Here is a 20,348-nt window from a genome sequence, read left to right as displayed (position 1 = left end):
ATGGACCCATTAAACCGTTTGAGCTCTTCTTAAAGTGCAAAATGGCGGGCAAAATGGCCTGCAGTCACAATTTTATCTCACAATTATGTAAGTAACTGTCAGTATATGTACTAGTTTATAAGAAACTTTTTATTTGAAAATAGTTCTTATGTGTAAAGTATACAAATAAAAAAAACATTGGATGTTAACTTAAAAAGTGTGTCCTTGTTACGAGAGAAACATTTCACCATCAGATTTGTTGCTAATAAGAGAGCCTACGAGAAGGTAATATCTTTTTACCACATGGTCTATTTTCGTCACCTCAAACATGAAATAAAAATTTAGAGCTAGCCCCTTTTTGCTACCGTGAGGTGATGTCTAGTCGAAACTGTCAGTTATCACTTGAGAAGTAAAAACAGTTCTTTTTTTCGATATTTGTACTACATAAAACTAAAAATTTTAAAAATTAGTATCTACATATGCAACAAAATAATGTGTAATTCATCACGTCATGACAGTGAATTTCTTTGGTATAGTATATTGCACCACCTAAACATATTATAGTGTCTAAATTATCTTATTCATTTCGTGTAAATCAAGGAGGTTCAAGGGGAGCCTAGTACATCCTCTGTGTAGATTGGGTAAAATTATATAATAGATAGAAATAAGAAAATATGGCACTCATAGTTATTGGTACATAGAGGAGGGATACTCCTCTTCCCACGGGCGTAAATCCCGGGGGGGGGGGATATATCCCCCCCCCCCCCGAAATGGAGGAGGGGGATGGCCTGTACAATCATCCCCCCCCCCCTGAATTTTGAGGAAAAAGATGGAGGAAGCAGAAATGTGATTGTATCAATTTTGGCATATTGCATGACGTTTGTACACCGGCCTTCAGACAGGTAACATAGTTGAACAGTATTCTATCTTGTAGGAAAATGTATACACAAGTTTCTCAAGCGCTCGCTCGCGAAGAAAGTAACATCGACATCCACTGTAAGGTATTGCTCAGACGTTGACAACGTCAAATAGTATAGGCCTACATGTAAACATCCTATGACGCGAGTAACTGGGGACCATCTGCAAAATATGTACGAAAACAAACAGACAATAACAAAAACTATATCGCCATAATTGAACCCCCTCCATTTCCTGATAGTCTAGTGGGATTTGGGGAAAATATGACTGTTACAGGCATTTTTTAGTAAAAGTTGGGAACCGGTCTATTTTATATAATTCAAGTACGCTGAGTCCAAAAATTCCGGTTCCCAAGCGGAATTTGAGTCTAAGAGCATCTACTTTGCATAAACAAAATGGCCGCCAATTCATTGCTTTTTAAGGTGTTTCGTTGATCTAATTTTCATAAAATCTCCCTAGACATGCAGAAATAGTAATAATTTCAGAAATTAAGGTGCAAAGACAATAGCTAGGTCATCGTTTGTTCATAACTTTCACTTATATATGCAAATTAAGAAGTGAAATATGCAAATTAGGAGTTGCCGCTGATACAGTAATGCATTACCGCATATATATATGCACATGTATAGTACCTACGTGTTCACTTCTGTTTTTAATCATTTGAACAAGTTATCGGGCAAACAAAAAGAACGTGGTGTCGCCGGAGTCGAATCAAAATAAATCAATTCAAAAGAGTTCAATCAATTCAAAAGAATTGAATTACACTTATGCAAATATCTATGCAAATTGGTATACAAGAGGATACATAACTGGCAGGATTCTAGATTCTACAACGCATTGCTGCAATATATGGATCTGAATCATAATTCTGAAGATAGTTATCATTGTATCAAGGCCGGTTCACGATTCCTAGTGTGCTAAAGAGATACAGGAACCAACCTAAGTATTAAAATAAAACATGCATCTCATTTGCATAATAAATTATGCAAATATTTTTCCATTTTCTCAACATATTTTCCCCTAAAACAGAGTTTTGCTATTAAAATGTACCTTGGCGTAGTGAAAAATATAGATATGCTATCGGTCAAACAAAGTGTACATAGTGTCATCTGAGCCCGAGAAAAATCAAGTACTGAAATCAACCAATTCAGAATGAAAAATGAATAACAATATTTGTAATAACGTATGCAAATTGGTATGCAAAAGGCTTTACTACGACAGGCTTCGAGATTCTACAACACATTGCCGCGATATATGAATCTGAATCATTATAGTGATAATATCAAGACGTAAGTTGATGATTCTTTGGTGATAAAGGAGACACAAGAAAAATACACAGTTATTAGAAATACCCTAATAATCTAATTTGCATATAAATTATACAAATAATTGGCCATTTCTATTGACATATGCCCTAAAACAAAGTCTTGCTATCAAAAGGTACCTTGGCGTACTGAAATACAGCTATAGATATTGGGCAAACACGTTGCACATAATGATGTCGTCAGAGTCCGAAGTAAATCAAGTACTTGAATCAATCAATAAAGGAGAATTGAATGACATTAAAATGAAATATGTTTGCAAATTGATATTCAAGAGGCCGTAGACCAGGCAGGTTTCGAGATTCTACAACGCACTGCCGCAATATATGAATATGTTTCATAACACTTATAACAATATCAAGACCTGTTAATGATTTCTGGTGTGATTAAGAGATGCAAAAAATAACTGCAACTACTAAACAACACACATCTATTATCTCATTTGCATAATAAATTATGCAAATATTTGCCCGTTTTCTATGCATATTTACCACCAAAACAAGGTCCACGCCATCAAAGTTATGGAGCAATCACATCACTGTAGGCCTACATTACTCTATGGATTAGTGCAAGGTCGCTTTATCCTTCCTTGTACTTTGTCGTTTTCATTGGATAGATTGGTTTATAATTATTTTCACTCTGTTGAATTCAAAATCAAGTGGCAACTTTCATAAATCTCGTCATAATTTATGTTTGTTTTTTTTTAATCTACCTCTTCACCCACTCTGAAGGCTCAAGCAAAAAAAAAAATTGTAAGAAAAATCCTGGTATCTTCGACAGTGTTGGAAACAGAAACGAAGGAGGAACTTTGTAATTCTAGTCATCAACACCTTTATATTTTGGCTGAAAAGAAACATAATCTGAGTCAAAAAGTCTATTTCTCAATCGAGCTAAATTGATCTACATTCATGCAAGGTTTGCATCATCACATTGTTGCTAACATGCACACACTGCTGTACATCGTAGGCCTAATTTGTGACATTTGCATCGAAATGTTCTGCAATGCTTTCGCATGCACATGAAATCACCTCAAGGCAACTTTGCAGGATTGGAGCTAGATATATCAGTTGTACAGGCTGTAGACCAGATCAAAACGTTCGCATCCATTGTCTACTGGTGAAGAAAGATCAGGTCTGGCACAGTGAGCAGGATTTTCTTCCTTTTTTATCTTTTTTTAAAAATACTGGAGTATTGTCGTTGGACTGCTTCCCGAGCGTTCAGTATACTTTTGTCGGTAAAATGGCGGAACATATTTTGTGCCAAACGAGCTTGTGTGATGCATCTTTTGAATCGAATATAAGTTTATTCTTATAAAGACGACTGATAACAACCATGTTCTTGGAACCCTTTAGTTTTCTTCTCGTACAAGCAGCATCCTTGATGATTGTGAGTCATTGATCACTTGCTTTAATAAGAGTGCTACTGTCAGTTATCAGTCTGGCAGAAAAAGCACAACTCCAGTATCTGGGGAAAAAGGCCTCTTTAAGGTAGCTATCGGATCGATGTTATCTCTCAAGGGAACAAAAGTAACTTCATGTTCGCAAGGTGGTGGAAAACCCAGGTCCTCCATGAAAAGATCCATATCCTAATTCTTGGGCAGAAATTCAAGTGACAAACTATACTTAATAAAGCATATAATGAGAGGCAAAATGGCGACCATTTACGTCTGATATGAAGTGGAATTTTCTGTATGTCACATGGTTTCTAATGAGTATTCATTATTCCTTAGTTCTTACAATCCACTGGCCCTTCAAGCTATAGAGGCCTGTTTGCCAAGAATGTCATTTCTATGATCTGAATCACACCTGGGGAGATATATCAGAAGTCAGACAGACAAGGGAGCGTGGCGTCGTCCAATTAAGAATAAATTGAAATGCATCATACTTGGTGGCTATCACTGGCGGCATGTTATCCAAGTATACTGAAAACAAAAACAAAAAGGAACAGGAAGGTGTAAACCCCTTATTTCGCAGATTGCACTGGCCGATGCAATTTCAGAGTTCGAACTGTCTTGGAAGTTGACTAAGTTACATTCTTATAACAAATGTAGAACGATCAAATATAGGTAGATGTGTGCCACACGTCTTTTTTTGTCCATTTCTTCTCCCTCACTGCTATTCTAACATCGTTATTTAAGTTTATCATGATAAGGCGCGGTCAGAGTGGCAAAAGATCGCAAACTTTAAGATCGCGAAGTCTTCACGATCTTTTGTTGTCCGGTCACACTGGCAAGGGATCGAGAAGTTTGGCAAGGACAGCATTCTAAAATGAAATATCCCTAGCTGTAGTGGGAAGTTTCGCAGAAAGTTTGCAGTCACACGCACTTGAAAAACTTCAAGATCTTAAAGACTGCGATCTGGAACTTTTCGATAATTTGCCAATTTGGCCGCGCCTTTTGAGATCTTGGAGATCGCGATCTTAAACTTCTTGATCTTTTGCCAGTGTGTGATCGCGGCTATTCTACAAACTTAACTTTCCAATGGATACTTCTCCAGTCTTAATCTATCTATCTATATATATATATATATATAATTGCATCTAACGGACTTGCAACATAATTTTGTTTATTCATTGGGGCATCAGTAATGTTTGTTGTGACATTAAAGGTATTTTTCGTCGACTTGCAAAAAAAAAAACGCTTCATAAGAGAAAATAGAATAAAACTTTCCATCCCATTTCAACCTATAGACGAATGTTTGCTGTATATGATCATATGTAATCATTTATATATTATCATATATATATATATGATTACCATGCTCTGGTTAACTGGGAAATAGAATTTCCGTGCTAATGCTACAGATTTGCATATTGGAACAATACAATAATGGATGTTGCATATGAATAAAATGGCATTGTTCGATGACATTCCCCCTCCCCCCCCCATAAAAAGTTGAGTCATGATCCGCGTAGAGAGAGTTTTCATCAATTCGTTTTGCGATTATCGATGTACTAAAAGTATTTTTCATTATATTAACAATTTTATGGCAATATTGCAGCTATTTTGTATGTATTATGCAAATTCGATGTTAAAGTTCAGTCGCTTGAAAAAGACCCGTTTTTTTCCCAAAAGGACCATTTTAGAGGATTGGAAAAACAAAATTTTACCAGGGTATATAGGCTATTGAAAGAACTGCATGCGCATAAAACTCAGAAGCCTACATATAATTTGCATACCAATTACAATACATGTATTTGCATTTATTTTGATACCACTGAGAAGGGATTCTGATTTCAACTAACCCTCAAAACCTTCAAGTGTATATATCTAGTGTTCTTAACTTCCCTCTCAAGAAAAAAAATAAAAGAAATCTTCCAGTGTTAATATATATTTATCTGCATATTTCAGTACTAATTTGCATAATTATGAAAGAAATATATTATTTCCCACCAGAGAAATGTTTATCCCTCAAGTTGCTAATTCCATACTATGTACATAGATTTCAGATCACTTTTTTCCAGCTTGTTTACAAACAAACAAAAAAAAATCTAGAAAATGCGTGTCTGAAATTCACAATTTCTCTGGCTGGGCAGCCATTTTGTTTATGCAAATTAGATGGTCAAGATCGGTGAATTTTGCTTGGGAACCGGAGTTTTCCTGACCCTCGAAACCTTAAAGTCTACATATTTAGTATTTAATTTGCCTCTCAAGAAATAAAAAAATGTCAAAATTACTCTTCCAGTGTTAATGTATATATATTTATCTGCATATTTCAGTCTTAATTTGCATAATCATGAATAAAATACACTTTTTACCACCTGAGAAACGTTTATGCCTTATAAATTGATAATTCTATTCTCTGTACAAACATTTCAAATCACTTTTTTCCAGCTTGTTTGCAAAGAATTTAGAGAAAATGCGTATCTGAAACTGATAATTTCTGTAGCTTGGCAGCCATTTTGTTTATGCAAATTAGATGGTCAAGATCGGTGAATTTCGCTTGGGAACCGGATTTTTCGGATTCAGCATACTCAAATTACGTAAAAGAGACCGGTTCCCAACTTTTACTCAAAAATGCCTCTAACACCATTTTAGAAAGCCCTTTTTCAGAAATCCCACTAGACTAAAAGAGTAGGAAATATATAAAGTATTATTCAGGGAAATGTGTAATATATTGGAGGGTGGGGAAGAGGAATCACCTCCCCTCCCCCCCCCCCCCCCCACACACACACACACGAGGGAGATTTTGCATTTTCAGACTAGACATCTGATGCACCCTATTGGTGAAATATCAAAGTTTTGTTTCCATCGAAAGAGGAAAAAAAAATTATTTATTATTTATCTATTTATTCCGTCATATTTAAACAGGGTAGTCCCCTCAGTTTCACAACTGCTTTACAGGGGAGCCCTGTGTACATATACATGATAAAAACATATACAAGTAAACACATATACACAAAACAATACAAGCTTTAAAAGGTACTAGACCATGGAGACTGACTTAAAATGTATTCTGAATTCGGCATAGACAAAATGTATTATTAAAAAAAAGACTGTGTAATAGAAATTATTGTAATGACACACCAAAAAAAAAAAACAAAAAAAAAACTGAGTTTAAAATACCATAAAAGGGTTTAATGGAACCAAAGAAGAAAAACCATAAAAAAAACCCTTATACAAACAGTTAAAGAAAGTTACAAAATTGTTAAAACATTCAATAAATAACCATTATACCAAAATAAATATTTGTTTAAAACGTATAACTCAACTGACGGCATAATTTTCTAAATCTTTCAAAATAGGGGCAAGTTTGTAAGAATACTGGTAAGGTGTTGAATATTGCACTTCCCTGGTAAGAAAAAGATGTTCGCATGTATTCTGTCCGTGGTGTAGGCACAAAGAGGGGGCTGTTGACTGCGTATCTGGTGTGGTAGTACACTGGTCTAATGGCAATGAGTGGTTTTAGATAAGCCGGCACTCAGTCATTTAAAATCTTGTAAACCATTATATATAATCATGGCAGTGCGTGGTCATAGGGTTGCCCGTTCCCACACAAGGGAAAATTTCGTATTTTCAGACGTGAAATTCACACATCTGTTGCACCCATTTGGTAAAATATCCGATATTTGTTTTCTATTTGAAAACGTCAGGAGAAATATATATTCAGGAAAGTGTCAGGGATGGGGGAAGTGTGAGCGGAGAATACTCCTTTCCATGCAATATGGATTTTGGCATTTTCCAATTTGAAATTCAGAGATATAGCGCACTCTTTCGGTGAAATATCTGAGATTTGTTTTTGTCCTGAAAGTAAGAAAATATATATTACTGGAAATATGCGGGGGAGGTGTATGAGTTGAAGCAACCTCCCCCAAAATGGAGTTGTTGTTTTTTTGTTGTTGTTACCGGTTTTATGGTGGGCACTATTGGTAAAATACTAGATTTTTGTTTCTATTAAAACGTGTATAGTAGAATAAGACTAGTATGCTCAAGGCAATAGTAGAAGATGTGGGGGGGGGGGGGGGGAGTCACTTTCGGCTGGAGGGAGTTTTGCATTTCTTTGATCGTCATTAACCGGCCTAGTGCACCCTTGGTGTTATATTGATTGTCCATCGTCAAAGAGTAGATAATTCATAGTCTCAGTATATCCCCATCCCCTCCGACAAGAGGGCGCTTTTACACTTGGATTGAAATGAAAATGATCATATCATTTACACACATTTGACGGAATACTTGGGAATTGTTATTCAGAGGGGTATTTCATTTATATTGGGGGAAGTGAGCGGTGGAAGTGTTTGGAAGGGCAAATTATCCTTCAATAATATGAGGGAACTAACTTTTGCAATTTGTAAGTGAATGATCTAGTGCACACTTCTTGATGACATATTCGGAAATTTGTTAATTTAGAAAATGTACAAAGTCTATGGAAAGGGGCCGAGCGAGGGACGTTTAGCATTTTTATGATTGCAATTCAATGTCAAAGTGCAAATACTTAAGGTTGAATATTTGGAAAATAATGATCGTATAGGCCGTGCTTCATAATCTCTGAATAAGTACTTCGTTTGGTTCCTTATTGTCTCAAAATATATATTTATACATTCAAGAACGTATCGCGTTTACCTAGTTGCAGATTTATGGGCAGCCATTTTGGACACCATTTTGGATTTCTGAAAGTGCTTAAGTGCTATGTTTATGTTTCAAAATCTCTAAATAAGTCTTATATTTGGTTCCTTGTGACTCAAAACGTATATTTCGACATTCCAAGTCTGTATAGTTGAAATCACTTGCAAAATTATGAGAAAAAAAAAACAAACTGGAAATGGCGGCCATTTTGGACTCCATCTGGGATTATGGTACTTGCGTGCTTCAACAACTCCTAATATGCATTTTATTGAGTTCTCCATCCTTCAAAACATATATTTTGACATTTAAAGTTTGTATTTAGGTTACCAGGCTCAAAAGTTATAAGAATTTCAAAAAATGGCGGTCATCTTGGACGCCATCTTGGATTACGGTACTAGCGTGCATCAACATCTCTAATATGTCTATTACTGAGTTCTTCATCCATCAAACGTATATTGATATTTGAATTTTGTATTTGGGTTACCTGGCTGATAAGCTATAAGAATTTCAGAAAATGGCGGCCATTTTCGACGACATCTTGGATTTCGGTACTTGCGTGATCAACATCTTTGATATGTGTTTTATTGAGTTCTTCATGTTATAAGAATTTCTGGAAATGGCGGCCATTTTAGACGCCATCTTGGATTGTGGGAAACAAGAAAGAGGATTTATGAGGACTTTTAGTATGTTATTTTATAGACAATTTTATGGACCTATCCTGAAAAAAAAAAAATCAGCTTGTTACCAAAAATGTCCAAGTTAAGACTAATACTCTTGGACTATTATAAGATATGCTTCTGTTCACAAATTATTCCCTTCTGTCTTATATCTTTAGGTGTTGGTTTTAGTACCAGTCTATATTTTGTGATAATTTATGGATTCTTTTTTTGCATGCATGGTTGTCCCATTTCTCCCCGTGTTGTCCCATTCCCCCCAAAGTTACGGGTTTAACAAACCGTTAATTACACGAAATGTCCAATATATACGTGTATACAGGTATCGCTAAATACTATAAACTTCAGAATCTATAGTATATAATTATGATCATGAATTAGCTTGACAATATATCTAAAAAGTTACAAGGAATTTTTCATGATGCAAAAATGGCCCATTTCACCCCGGTCTCCTCTACACTTTCCTCCTTTTTTTTTTTCTCGCTGCGTTTTTTTGTTTTGTTTTGTTTTGTTTTGTTTTTTGTTTTGTTTTTTTAATGAAAAGGATCAAACTTTCCACCCACAACCCCCAATACTTCTCTAAATTATTGCAAATTGAGCATGCACAAAAAATGTTCAGAATGAAAACTGCATTCCTTCACGACCAGGACGTACATGTACAAAATATTTCCCTCGTTGTCCTCACTTACAGGTAGAATGCGTATCGCCTCACCTGGCCTCATTCTGGTATATCCGAAACATATCCATCGGTTTATATATTATGAGATAAGAGTGCATTAACCATTGCCGTGATCAAAATGATGTGCACTTTTGCATTAAAACGAAAAAAAAAAGTGCATGCGCGAGAATAGACGCGGAATGGTTTTATTGCATGTGTCATGTAATGGGTGACGAAATTGCAGAAATTACCTCCGTTCTCAAAAAAGTGATCCTCATGGAATTAGCAACTATGGACCTATTTCTATCTTGCCTAGCATTTCAAAATACTACAAATATGTGATAGACCAGATTACTTTTTTCAAACCCTTAATATACTCTTCAATGAAGCTGTTCCAGAAAAAAAAAATAATCGTCCTGATCTGGCACTAGTTTTACTATTACATAGAAAAGATTCAAATTACTTGCAAATAACACATGCTAATGGATTTATGGGTGCTTGATAGGCCTACACGAAAGCACAAAGTAAATCCTTCATTATGATATGAAATGTATAATATCCTATCCATCATAGTTCTATATAGGTCCTGACGTGTGGATCACCCTTCCTGAATCATTGAAATCACTTAATGAGTTATACAATTCAATACTTGTTGCTTGTAGCTATCATAAGTGAATGCATGACTTTAGCATGACTCCACAGTCTTCCAAATATAAAAATCATGCACAACACCAGTTCATGTTACCAACGTAAATTTAAACTTTCACACCCTCCCGAACGAGGGATTGGTAATTACCCCATCCAAATACGAAATGTGAAGCCGATGAAAACTTAAGAGTAACATAGTGACAGCCAACTCATGTAAAGAGGTCTTACGTGTTCATTTCATGTTATTTTCTGTGATCCACGTGTATTATAAGATATCATTTTTGTGAGAGATTTTGTCATTTATATCATTTATAAGAAGCCTCATATGAATCAATGATGGAAAAATGGACTTTACTTTATTTTCCATGATTACTTCTCAAGCAGCAGAATTGTTGTAATCATTCTTATATATCAATGTAGGACTGAGCTCTGCATTTACTACGCCAGCAAAATCCGGAAATGACTATTCAAACTGAACTGAATATGAAAAAAAGAGTTCTCCTCCCAAATTGTTTCTGAGGTTATTTCAGTAAAGAATGGATGCTCCACACAAAAAGCCCATCCCATGAAAGAACCAGAAATCACATGGTAAACTATTGGGTTTTACTCTCACTAGAACAGTCTGTTGCTAAACTTCGTCTCCAGTTTCAATAGGCATAAGTTAGTAAACTGACCAGAAAGTGTTCATTGAACTTCAAGATATTTTTTTTTGTGCCATGTGATACTTGAACCTTTTTATTTTTTGCAAGAGCTTTCTTATGTCTACCAGTACATCTACTGTAGTTTGTTTGTTTGCATTTTGTATTTTTTTTTTACTTTAATTTATGAGCATTTCAGTTTGAATAGTCATTTCCAGGGTTTGCCCAGTGAGCAGCTATCCCCGCCATGAAACTGGGAACTGAAAGCCGAACTCATAGTCAGGGAGATGAAAAAAGAAAATTCGGTCAGCAGTGGTAACTGAAGCTGGAGAAAAAGCGGGTACAATGTACTGTATATTTCTGTAGACGACTTACATTTATATCGCTGACATCTTTACCTCTGACATCTTTACCTCTGACATTTTTACTTCTGACATTTTTTCATCTGACATTTTTTTTTTATCTCTGACATTTTTACTTCTGGCATTTTTACCTCTGACATTTTTTCCTGTGACATTTTTACCTCTGACATTTTTACCTCTGACATCTTTACCCTGACATTTTTATTTCTGACATTTTTACCCCTGACATTTTTTCCTCTGACATCTTTAAGTCTGACATTTTTATTTCTGACATTTATACCTCGGACATTTTTACCTCTTACATTGTAACACCGAACCGTTGATCCAACCCCCCCCCCCCCAAGATCTTGGCCGTCGATCGCGCAATCGCCATGAAAATTGGCACATGCATTACATGTTGCCTATAATCTGCGACATTATATGGAAACAAATGGAAATTTTCGTTATATCAATTAATCATGCTAGTATATGCATAAAAATCATAATCATAAATTTCGTTCTAAATCAGAAAGCAAAGCTCTTAGAATCCTCATTTTTGGTGATAGCATTCTTTGTAGCATTCCTAACAATGTACTTTTAAAAATCTAGTATTAGACTTAATTTCTTATGTATTTCCCTTTTTGAATTTCTTATGTATTTCTTTGTTTTTTGGCTTTTGCTTTATCTTTAATCGCAAAATATATGACAGAACCGTTTTCAAGTATAATAATGCTTGATTTTAATTGATTTCAGCCTATGAAAGTGAAAATAATCATATCTTTATGAATATGGTGACTTGCATAGACTTTACACACAAAGTCACGTTTTTCGCCATTTTAGGTCTGACAGGGATGTATAAAAGGTCGTGCAGCATCGTAACGGTATGCATGACTTTCGCAAAAATGGTATCAAAAGATGCGCGAGACTAATTGAAAGTAAAAAGTCAGCGAACGGCGCTGTCAAAAATTTTCATCGGCCCTTTTAGGTTTAAGAGTTGCTTAATTTGTCTTTGAACGACAAACGCACCATATCCTATGTTTGCATAAATACGTGTATATGCATAAAATAACGCCTGTTTGTTTTCATTTTGTATCGTGTTAGAAAAATGTTGGATATTTGAATTAATCATTTTCTGTTTTATCTGTCAGATTCAAATTATACAGTGCTCAATTTGTTCGTTCAATTGATTTTGTATTTCATCCAATGCAAGCTCTGCTGGTTTATGCTGATCTATTCTGTGAAATCACCCCTCTCCTACCCCCCCCCTACCCCCCTACCCCCCTCTACCCCAACCCCCAACCCCCACCTAACTCTGCTTAACTACAATTTGTTTTCTTATTATGTTCTTGTGTACTAGACCTTAGTCCAGTTTTAGTACATAGTAGTCATCAATAATAGTCATCAATGTCACACAACTTTGAATGATTGTGGTATTTTAGTGTATTTCTTTGTTTTTTTCTACCACTGAAACAGCTCAAAATACACCAAGTTAATCCGTTTGGTCTTTTACAGTAATTTGAAGATAATAAGGTGATGATGACGTCCTCTTAATCAAGGATAACTGCCTGCATCTATGTATTAATGTCAAGTTCAAGTTCAAATTTATTTCCATTCGACATAAAATCATCAAACATTTCATACAATGAAAACAAATAGATACAATTTATGAATATCAAAAGAAAAAATGTTATGAAGAACTGATAAAAACTGCACAATTTATTTAAAAAAAAAAAAAAACCCAAAGGGCATCATTTTTCAAAGTGTCCCTTAGAGAAACTTTATAACGCTATTAGATGTACAATTTCTCATATGATGATGTAGGGCCAAATATCATCAAAAACACATTTATTTTTACATACTGACGGCACGGGAGTCCGAGTACGGGGACTGTCGCGGCTGACTGCTTCCGCCTACTCTCGGTCTTCCCGTCGTGTATAACGAAAACTCCCTATTAACTTACCTGGGCAACAATCTCCTCAGCAGTGAGCTTGGCTTGACTGGTTTTCTTGGATTCAATGAGTCTGTTACCATGGTGATCATCCAAGTGACTATGAAGGTCATCTTCTGCCGCGTTTTCTTCAGGGACTTTTTCACTTTCCTTATGGGAATTCATCATCAGCTGAAGGAAATCTTTTTTCTCCTGGAAATTAAATCAATGCAGATTAAAAAACAGAACACACACGAACACACACACAAATCTCAGCTGTATGTACACACCAGGACAGAATGGTCTAGAAATATTGTTGTACCGACTAGTAAGCCTCCGCCTTAATGCATGTTAGTTTGACTGGTTTTTCCAACAGGTCTGTAGTAAATTTTGACAATGTGTGATGACAGTTTCACATGACTGGCAAAATAATCACCTAAAAATGACACGTTTGTCACAAACGTGTTGGTTGTTCACATTCCTTTAACTAGATTCAATTGGATGAATGGCAATTGTCTTAGAAAGCAGATAGGCTTTGGGAATTTGCGAATTTTTACTTGACTTTTGATCCTAGTATAAGTTTATACACTGAATAGGCTCCCAGTTTCCAAGGTAGGGAGAAAGAGTGTACTTTTTGTAAAGTTAGATAGGGGCCTACAGTAAAATATTGACACTTTTTAACCGGGCCTTTGACCCTTGACCCTATGACCCTAAAATTCCCCCCAAAACTGTATTACTGCCATACTTATCTTCATGATAATTACATATTCCCTTTCGGGATATGAAGGAAGAACTGAAATAAACCATTTTTACTTGACCTTTGACCTTTTTGCAAAAACCTTTCTCAGCGAATCTCTATTTGGGTAATGCATATAATATGCCCTAAGTTTTAAATAAGAGGGATATAGTGAAACCTTGTGGAGTTGACCTTGATCATTGACACTTGACCTTTCACTCCATGGCCTACAAATTCCCTAAATAATCAATGCAAGTCAATACATGCGTATGTTCCAAGTCCAATGAAGATACCCTGAACCATCTTAGAGAAATGGAGAAAAAAGTGAAATTTTAACATATTCACTTGACCTTTGACCTCAAAGCATGAAAAGTAAAGTATCTTACACATTGTGAAAGGTGATTCAATTGGTTATCAACCTTGTGAGGTCAATAAAAAGAGAAGCTTTAGGCCTACACAGGAGTAAAGAAGAAAATCTGGAAAGACAGTCAGCGAAGCCCAGTTCTGAAGCTTCTGGTATCCATCCAGGGGGAGAGACATCAAATCACCTTCACTGCAAAAAGTCCGGTGTTAAATAGTGAACACCGAGCTGGTGTTAAATTTTCGGTGCTCATTTATGGTGTTAAATTAACACCTCCGGGTGTCATTTCTAAATTTTAAACTGTTTTCTGAAGAGTTTCTTAGTAACTGCACTTCTTGTTGATTTTTAATTTAAACAAGCCCTAAGAATTTTACATTAAAATACTAGATTTTTGAAAAAATGTGAAATTAAATTTACACCAAAGTAACACCAGCTAGTGTGGTCTCTTATTGAAGCTGGACGGGTGTTAAACCATTGATATTAACACCAACAAATATCAAATCAACACCATGTGGTGTCATTTTTGAATTAACACCAGTACAGTGTCGAAATAACACCAGGTACAGTGTCAAATTAACACCACGAAGTGTCAGGTGAACACTTTTCAACACCATCACAGTGCATTTTTAACACCTGTGGGTGTGGTCCTTTATTGAAGTTTGATCGGTGTTAGATGTAACACCCGTGGTGTTAAATCTAACACGAATGTTTTTACAGTGTTACATTAAACATCACCAAGATGAACCGATATGCACGGTATACATGCTTGATGAATTTCAACAAACCTCGTTGCCTTGGTTTATCTCCCTGCTTTCCATGGCTTTCCCTACCACATCAATAAAGAACTGTGTCGCTTCTGAGAACGCTTCTGGGAACATTCGAATGCCAACATAATTCATGACATCGATAGCGAGTGGCCAGATACCTATAAACAACCACAATACAGACAATACGTGAAGTTTGGGAAAGATATGTAGATTGGTACACACACACACACACGCACAAAAAAATAGGGACACGTTTCTGTGATTCTAGAATTGTGATGTCTCATCTTATGTGATTACGTGCCCTGAACATGGAACAAAAGATGGGTCTGTGTTTCGTATCTTATTGTGTAATTCTCGGGGCATGTCGTGTCAGGAGTTTATTGAACGCCTGTGGCTTCATTCACATGAAATTGACAAATGAAGAAACATTGTCGGCATGCACTTTTTTCATCAGTTGTTCGTAGTGCCCCTTGGTCGCCACTGGATCCGAGATTTGACCCACAAACTTCTTAATTCTGATTCTTGCAACATCTTATTTTCTTCTCTTTTCTCATTTTGCAAAACGTTCGTATTTATGCTAATGCTGTTTCTAGCACAGCTAAATACTGGAGAAATGAAGATACCAGCAAAGGATTTAACCTCCCCACCATATCATGTTTGAACTGCAGGCAATTAGTGGAATAAGAAGCAGAAATGCTGAAGTAGCTCTGCAGTTACATCAATTTGTGCATACGCCCGCGGTATGCAACTTCCCGCAACTGTAAGCAACTCTACGCGGCCTGTACGCCCGACCTCCGTTTATGTACGCAACTCTACGCCCGCTACACGCCAAATACAATTTGTACGCTATAGGTGGATAGTCGCTTTCTACGCAATCATACGTAACCCTACGCCGGCACTACGCAAATCCTGCGCGGATCATCACAATTATTTTTCATGAGTACGCAGCCGATTTCGGCGTAGTCGCTACGCAACTCTCTTGGTGTGAAACCCCCTATATTGGGAAATCGAGCGACTTTCAGCGCACAATGCTACAAGTGCGTATGGATGGAAATCACTGATATCTCTATGGAAGAAAAAGATCAGTGGTAAAAATGATTTGCATGCTTGGCGGAGGTCTGCGCTCTCACAGTGCTTCTCTAGTTTTTATTGTTTCATATATTCCACGTTTAAACAAATAGAGCATAAACATAACAAAAATTGCATTGGTGAATTGTCGAATACAGCAAATATAATTCCAACGACCATGTGAAATATAAAGAGTTCATACAAAAGCATTGCTTTAAGGGTGTAGATTCCGAGATGCTGATATACGATGAATTCTTACTTATACTACTTTCCTATATACTTTTTCCCGTGTCAAGCAGTTACTTCACGATGTTGCAAGTGTGAACGCATCCTTTTCGCTCCTGACTGGCTTGAATAGTGAAAGTTACATGCAATACATTATGCCATAAAACACACCCCATAGTCATAATGGAGTCTAGATATTAGTGTTTCATGCCACACTGATGATCTCTCTCATAGAATTAACGTTTTCTTTTATTATAATAACAAGAGTAAATCTTATGTAGAAATTACCTGAAATACGGAATTATGAATCTCTACATCTAACTTTTTTTTCTTCAACTGCATAGGACCAATCGTTTCATGGTAGACTTGAATAGAATCAAGCAAGATCACTAGCTACTGATGATAAAAACATGTTTTTACCAGGATAAAAGAATCATTGTCTTACCAGCCAAGAAGGCTTTGAGGCGGCCTAGTCTTGTTTCCAAAATTACATTGCCATTTCTGACAAATGGGTCATTGGAACTATTCAGTGTATCCACCTCCAAACCAAATGCACACCGAGCAATACAGTCCATGGTGTAGGGTTCAAAAACACTGCAAGTGGAATTGAGAACATCGACAAGGATAGTTTATTTCTGGGAGGGATTGCTTTTTTTTTTTGCACGAATCACATGCTGGTCTACGCTATCACTAAATAAACTGTTTAGACACAAGAGAGGCATGTGCAAGAGGAAATACATGTAAGACTATAACTTGGAAAATTGAAATATTGTACAGAACTGCAAACTTTGAGCATCTGCTCATAGCACTTCTCGGCAGCTGGTCTTGGCTTTCAGTCAAGTTAACTGTTAGGAAACAAGAGAGGCACATACAAGAAGAAATACATGTGGGACTACACACCTGCCAACACATATCTCAGTGTTTCTTTGCTGTTTCGCTCCGATGTTTTTTACTAGTTGGTCACAACACTCGCTTATCAAACCAGACATCTGTGGAAAAAAATAAGATCAATCCTTCATTCAACTATCGGAAGGATTAAAGAATAAAAAGATAAAGACATGACTGACAGAGAAATATTTACCACAGTCTGGGATATCGTATCATAGAAGCACAAGAATACAAACACCAACAATTATACATGATGCAAATACACAAAGACACGTACTCTTTTTAGACATTCAAATGATGTATATCCTGTAAAAAGACCCTAGAATTGGTCCGACTGGCACTCAAACATGTATTTTCAAAGACAGTGTACAAACACAATAGAAATGAATATTTGTCACTCGAACCTGTCTTTTACAGAAAACACAACTATCACCTGGAAGCAAAGACTCAGAAAATAAAGTAGTTACATTCTCTTTCCTTCCTCCTTTTCAACTAGCAGTAAGTTTATTGGCACAATTTGCCAAAAATATAAGGTAATAGTTATCCCGGGACATTGACAAAAATAGCAAAACATAGCCACAGTGAGCAACTAATTTTTCACTTTCACTTGGTTGCATTTTTTTTTTTACCTTCTTCATTTTGGTGGGACTGAAAGTCGGCGTGATGACGCGCCTCACATCTTTCCACTGCTCGTGTTCCAAGGCTACCAGACACTTGTTAAGAGGTTTTTTCTTGAATATATAGGTCTGATAATCAAAAGAGAAAAGGTACACTATTAAATTGCCTTTAAATGGCGAGTCATGTTATATATGCACAGCTGAAAGAAATCAACGTGAATAATATGTTTCAACAACAAAAATATCCTATTATGACACCTTTCCACCAGCTAAAGTTTATTACCTCAGGCATGTGTAAATGAAAAATGTGTGTTTACGCGAATTCTGTTACTGATACACTTTTTCTGACATTGCATTGACATTAGGAAGTAGAAAATGTAAATATGAATTAATAGAACTTTGGAAGATCCTCCAGTGATTAATTCTTTTCCATAAGCAATACAGAAAACTTTGCCCTGAGAAGTTTTGATTAAAACTGTGAGCAGATGTTACTCCATATAGGAGCATTTCTAAGCTGAATAGTACTTTTGGAGACATCAGGGATCGTAAATTTAGTCAGAAAAATCATAACCCGACCCTTAACCTGCATTAAGGAAGAATCTGCTATATAACTGTATAATTGTACTTTTTTATTTTGTTTTTCTCTTATGTTTCGGTCATTGTTGTACCCGTGCTCCCCATCTCAATCTTAACCTCGATTTTAACTGGGACCTATGCTCAACAAGCTCGCTTTTTAGTAGGTTCCTTCATATTTCTTTAGCATTCGTTCACAGATGCCAAACTTAACAGATCGACAGCTATTATGTTTTATTTATTTGCAATATTCTATGTATGTCTCCAGCTGGATATCATGTATGTCATTTAATTTTGTTATATTTAATGTATTTTTTCATCGAGAAATATGAAAAAAATAAATTAAAATTGAAAATCGAATTGAAATTGAAAAATAATTACACAGAATTTATTTGTTTAATATTTGGAATCAAAATTGTAGACAAAAAACGAGAGAAAATATGAGGCAAGAAGTCATGCGGTGGAAGCGATGTTATGGAGGGATTTTACAGTGACCGTATGAAGGTGGGCGTGATGTCACAATTGTTTTCATTTGTGTAATTTCACAAAGAAACCTACGAAATACTGCACAATGTCAGAATTGATTTGTGATGTCATAATTGTTCTGTTAGATATTGTTACATGTCATAGAGTGTCTGTACGAAGCACCACGCGATGTCAAAATTGCTTGGTGATGTTACAATTCCTTGTGAAATCATTTCACAAATAATGCAATATTTGGAAAATGTCATAAGCAGTTACGTCATTTTCGAAAATAGTATACAATGAAGTGTGTAACATGCCAACATTCTAAAATGCTAAAAATGCATAATAATCACATGAATCTCTTTCAAATTATCACTAAAGGATTGATTTTATTTCACTATTAATGTCATAGGTACCCGGAAGAGTAAACTTCAAACCACAGTTCCCAATGTACTTACGTATAGTACTATTGGTACTGTTTTTTTTTTCAACGATGTTTATTCTGTTCCATTCAAAGTAATAGAAAAAAAAATAACAATTTTCATTTGCTACAATTGAAATGACGAAAATATACATTTGTGATCATAATAGCAAATTTGCTATTGCTGTACATAATGACATAACAAAAATTACATTTTCATGAACAATTATCAATTTACATACAGTCACTTCCCCTATGCTCTCAAAAAAATTGCTTAAATTTAACAGTGATAATTCAATTCTTCTAGCATTAATCTTAATAATCATCCAAATGAATTATGCAGCAAAATTATACAGTAATAAATAATGGAACCATATTATTTATCAACCAATACCCGCCCACCTACTAACTCATATCCCTTACTGAGTCCCTATGACCACCCCCACCAGTTCCCCACATGCACCTAATTTGGTTAACTGCTCTTGCCTACACATCACAATATAGTAAATATAGTTATATAATCAGCCCGCCAACAGGCTGACAGGAACGCATGGGAAAGGAGGGGGAGAAAATACAAAACAACACAAGAGAAAAAAAACGAAGAAGAAGAAGAAGAGGAGGAGGAATGAAGGAAAGGAAAAAAAATGAAGAAAAGAAAGAGTGGAATACTATGGAAACATTACTATTTTCAAAAATATTCCCATTTTTGTAAATGTACATGTAGCTTCCCAGCCTTGGTCGCAAGGATTTTTTCCTCATTTATTAATTCAACAATAATCTTTTGCATCTTTTCTCCAGTGGGTAACTTATTTCCCGTTCTAGATTTAAAAATGATGTATGTTGTTAAGATTTATACACACGCACGCGCACACACACACACACACACACGCGCGTTACTTTTCTTCTTTTTATTATATTGATTCCGTATGTTTCGAAGTTTTGTGAACATTGTGCCCATTTAAAGGAGTTGAGATCCTGTCATCAAGGGACTCCACCTGCCTACTTTGCTGAAAATATGTCATGGAATTTTCAAAGAGAATATGAATATAATAAAAACTAGA

At 35.8% G+C, this 20,348-nt stretch overlaps 1 protein-coding gene across 1 annotated transcript in view; it reads right to left on the bottom strand.

Moving 5' to 3' along the window:
- Positions 1–20,348, bottom strand: part of LOC139737562 (cytochrome P450 3A19-like) — a 37,642-nt gene that overhangs the window by 5,475 nt on the left and 11,819 nt on the right. The window contains exons 2-3 of the mRNA XM_071648244.1: positions 15,049–15,188; positions 13,200–13,376 (exon numbers count right to left, since the gene is read on the bottom strand). Of these exons, the coding sequence (XP_071504345.1) occupies positions 13,200–13,376; positions 15,049–15,188 (317 nt within the window). The remainder of the gene's footprint in view (positions 1–13,199; positions 13,377–15,048; positions 15,189–20,348) is intronic.

Source organism: Diadema antillarum, unplaced genomic scaffold (assembly GCF_040938485.1).
Source record: "Diadema antillarum isolate AM-2024a unplaced genomic scaffold, OU_Dant_1.0 seq00000696_RagTag, whole genome shotgun sequence".
Lineage (NCBI taxonomy): Eukaryota > Metazoa > Echinodermata > Echinoidea > Diadematoida > Diadematidae > Diadema > Diadema antillarum.
Note: the sequence above shows the minus strand (reverse complement) of the source record. Positions and strands in the feature narration are given on the sequence as shown.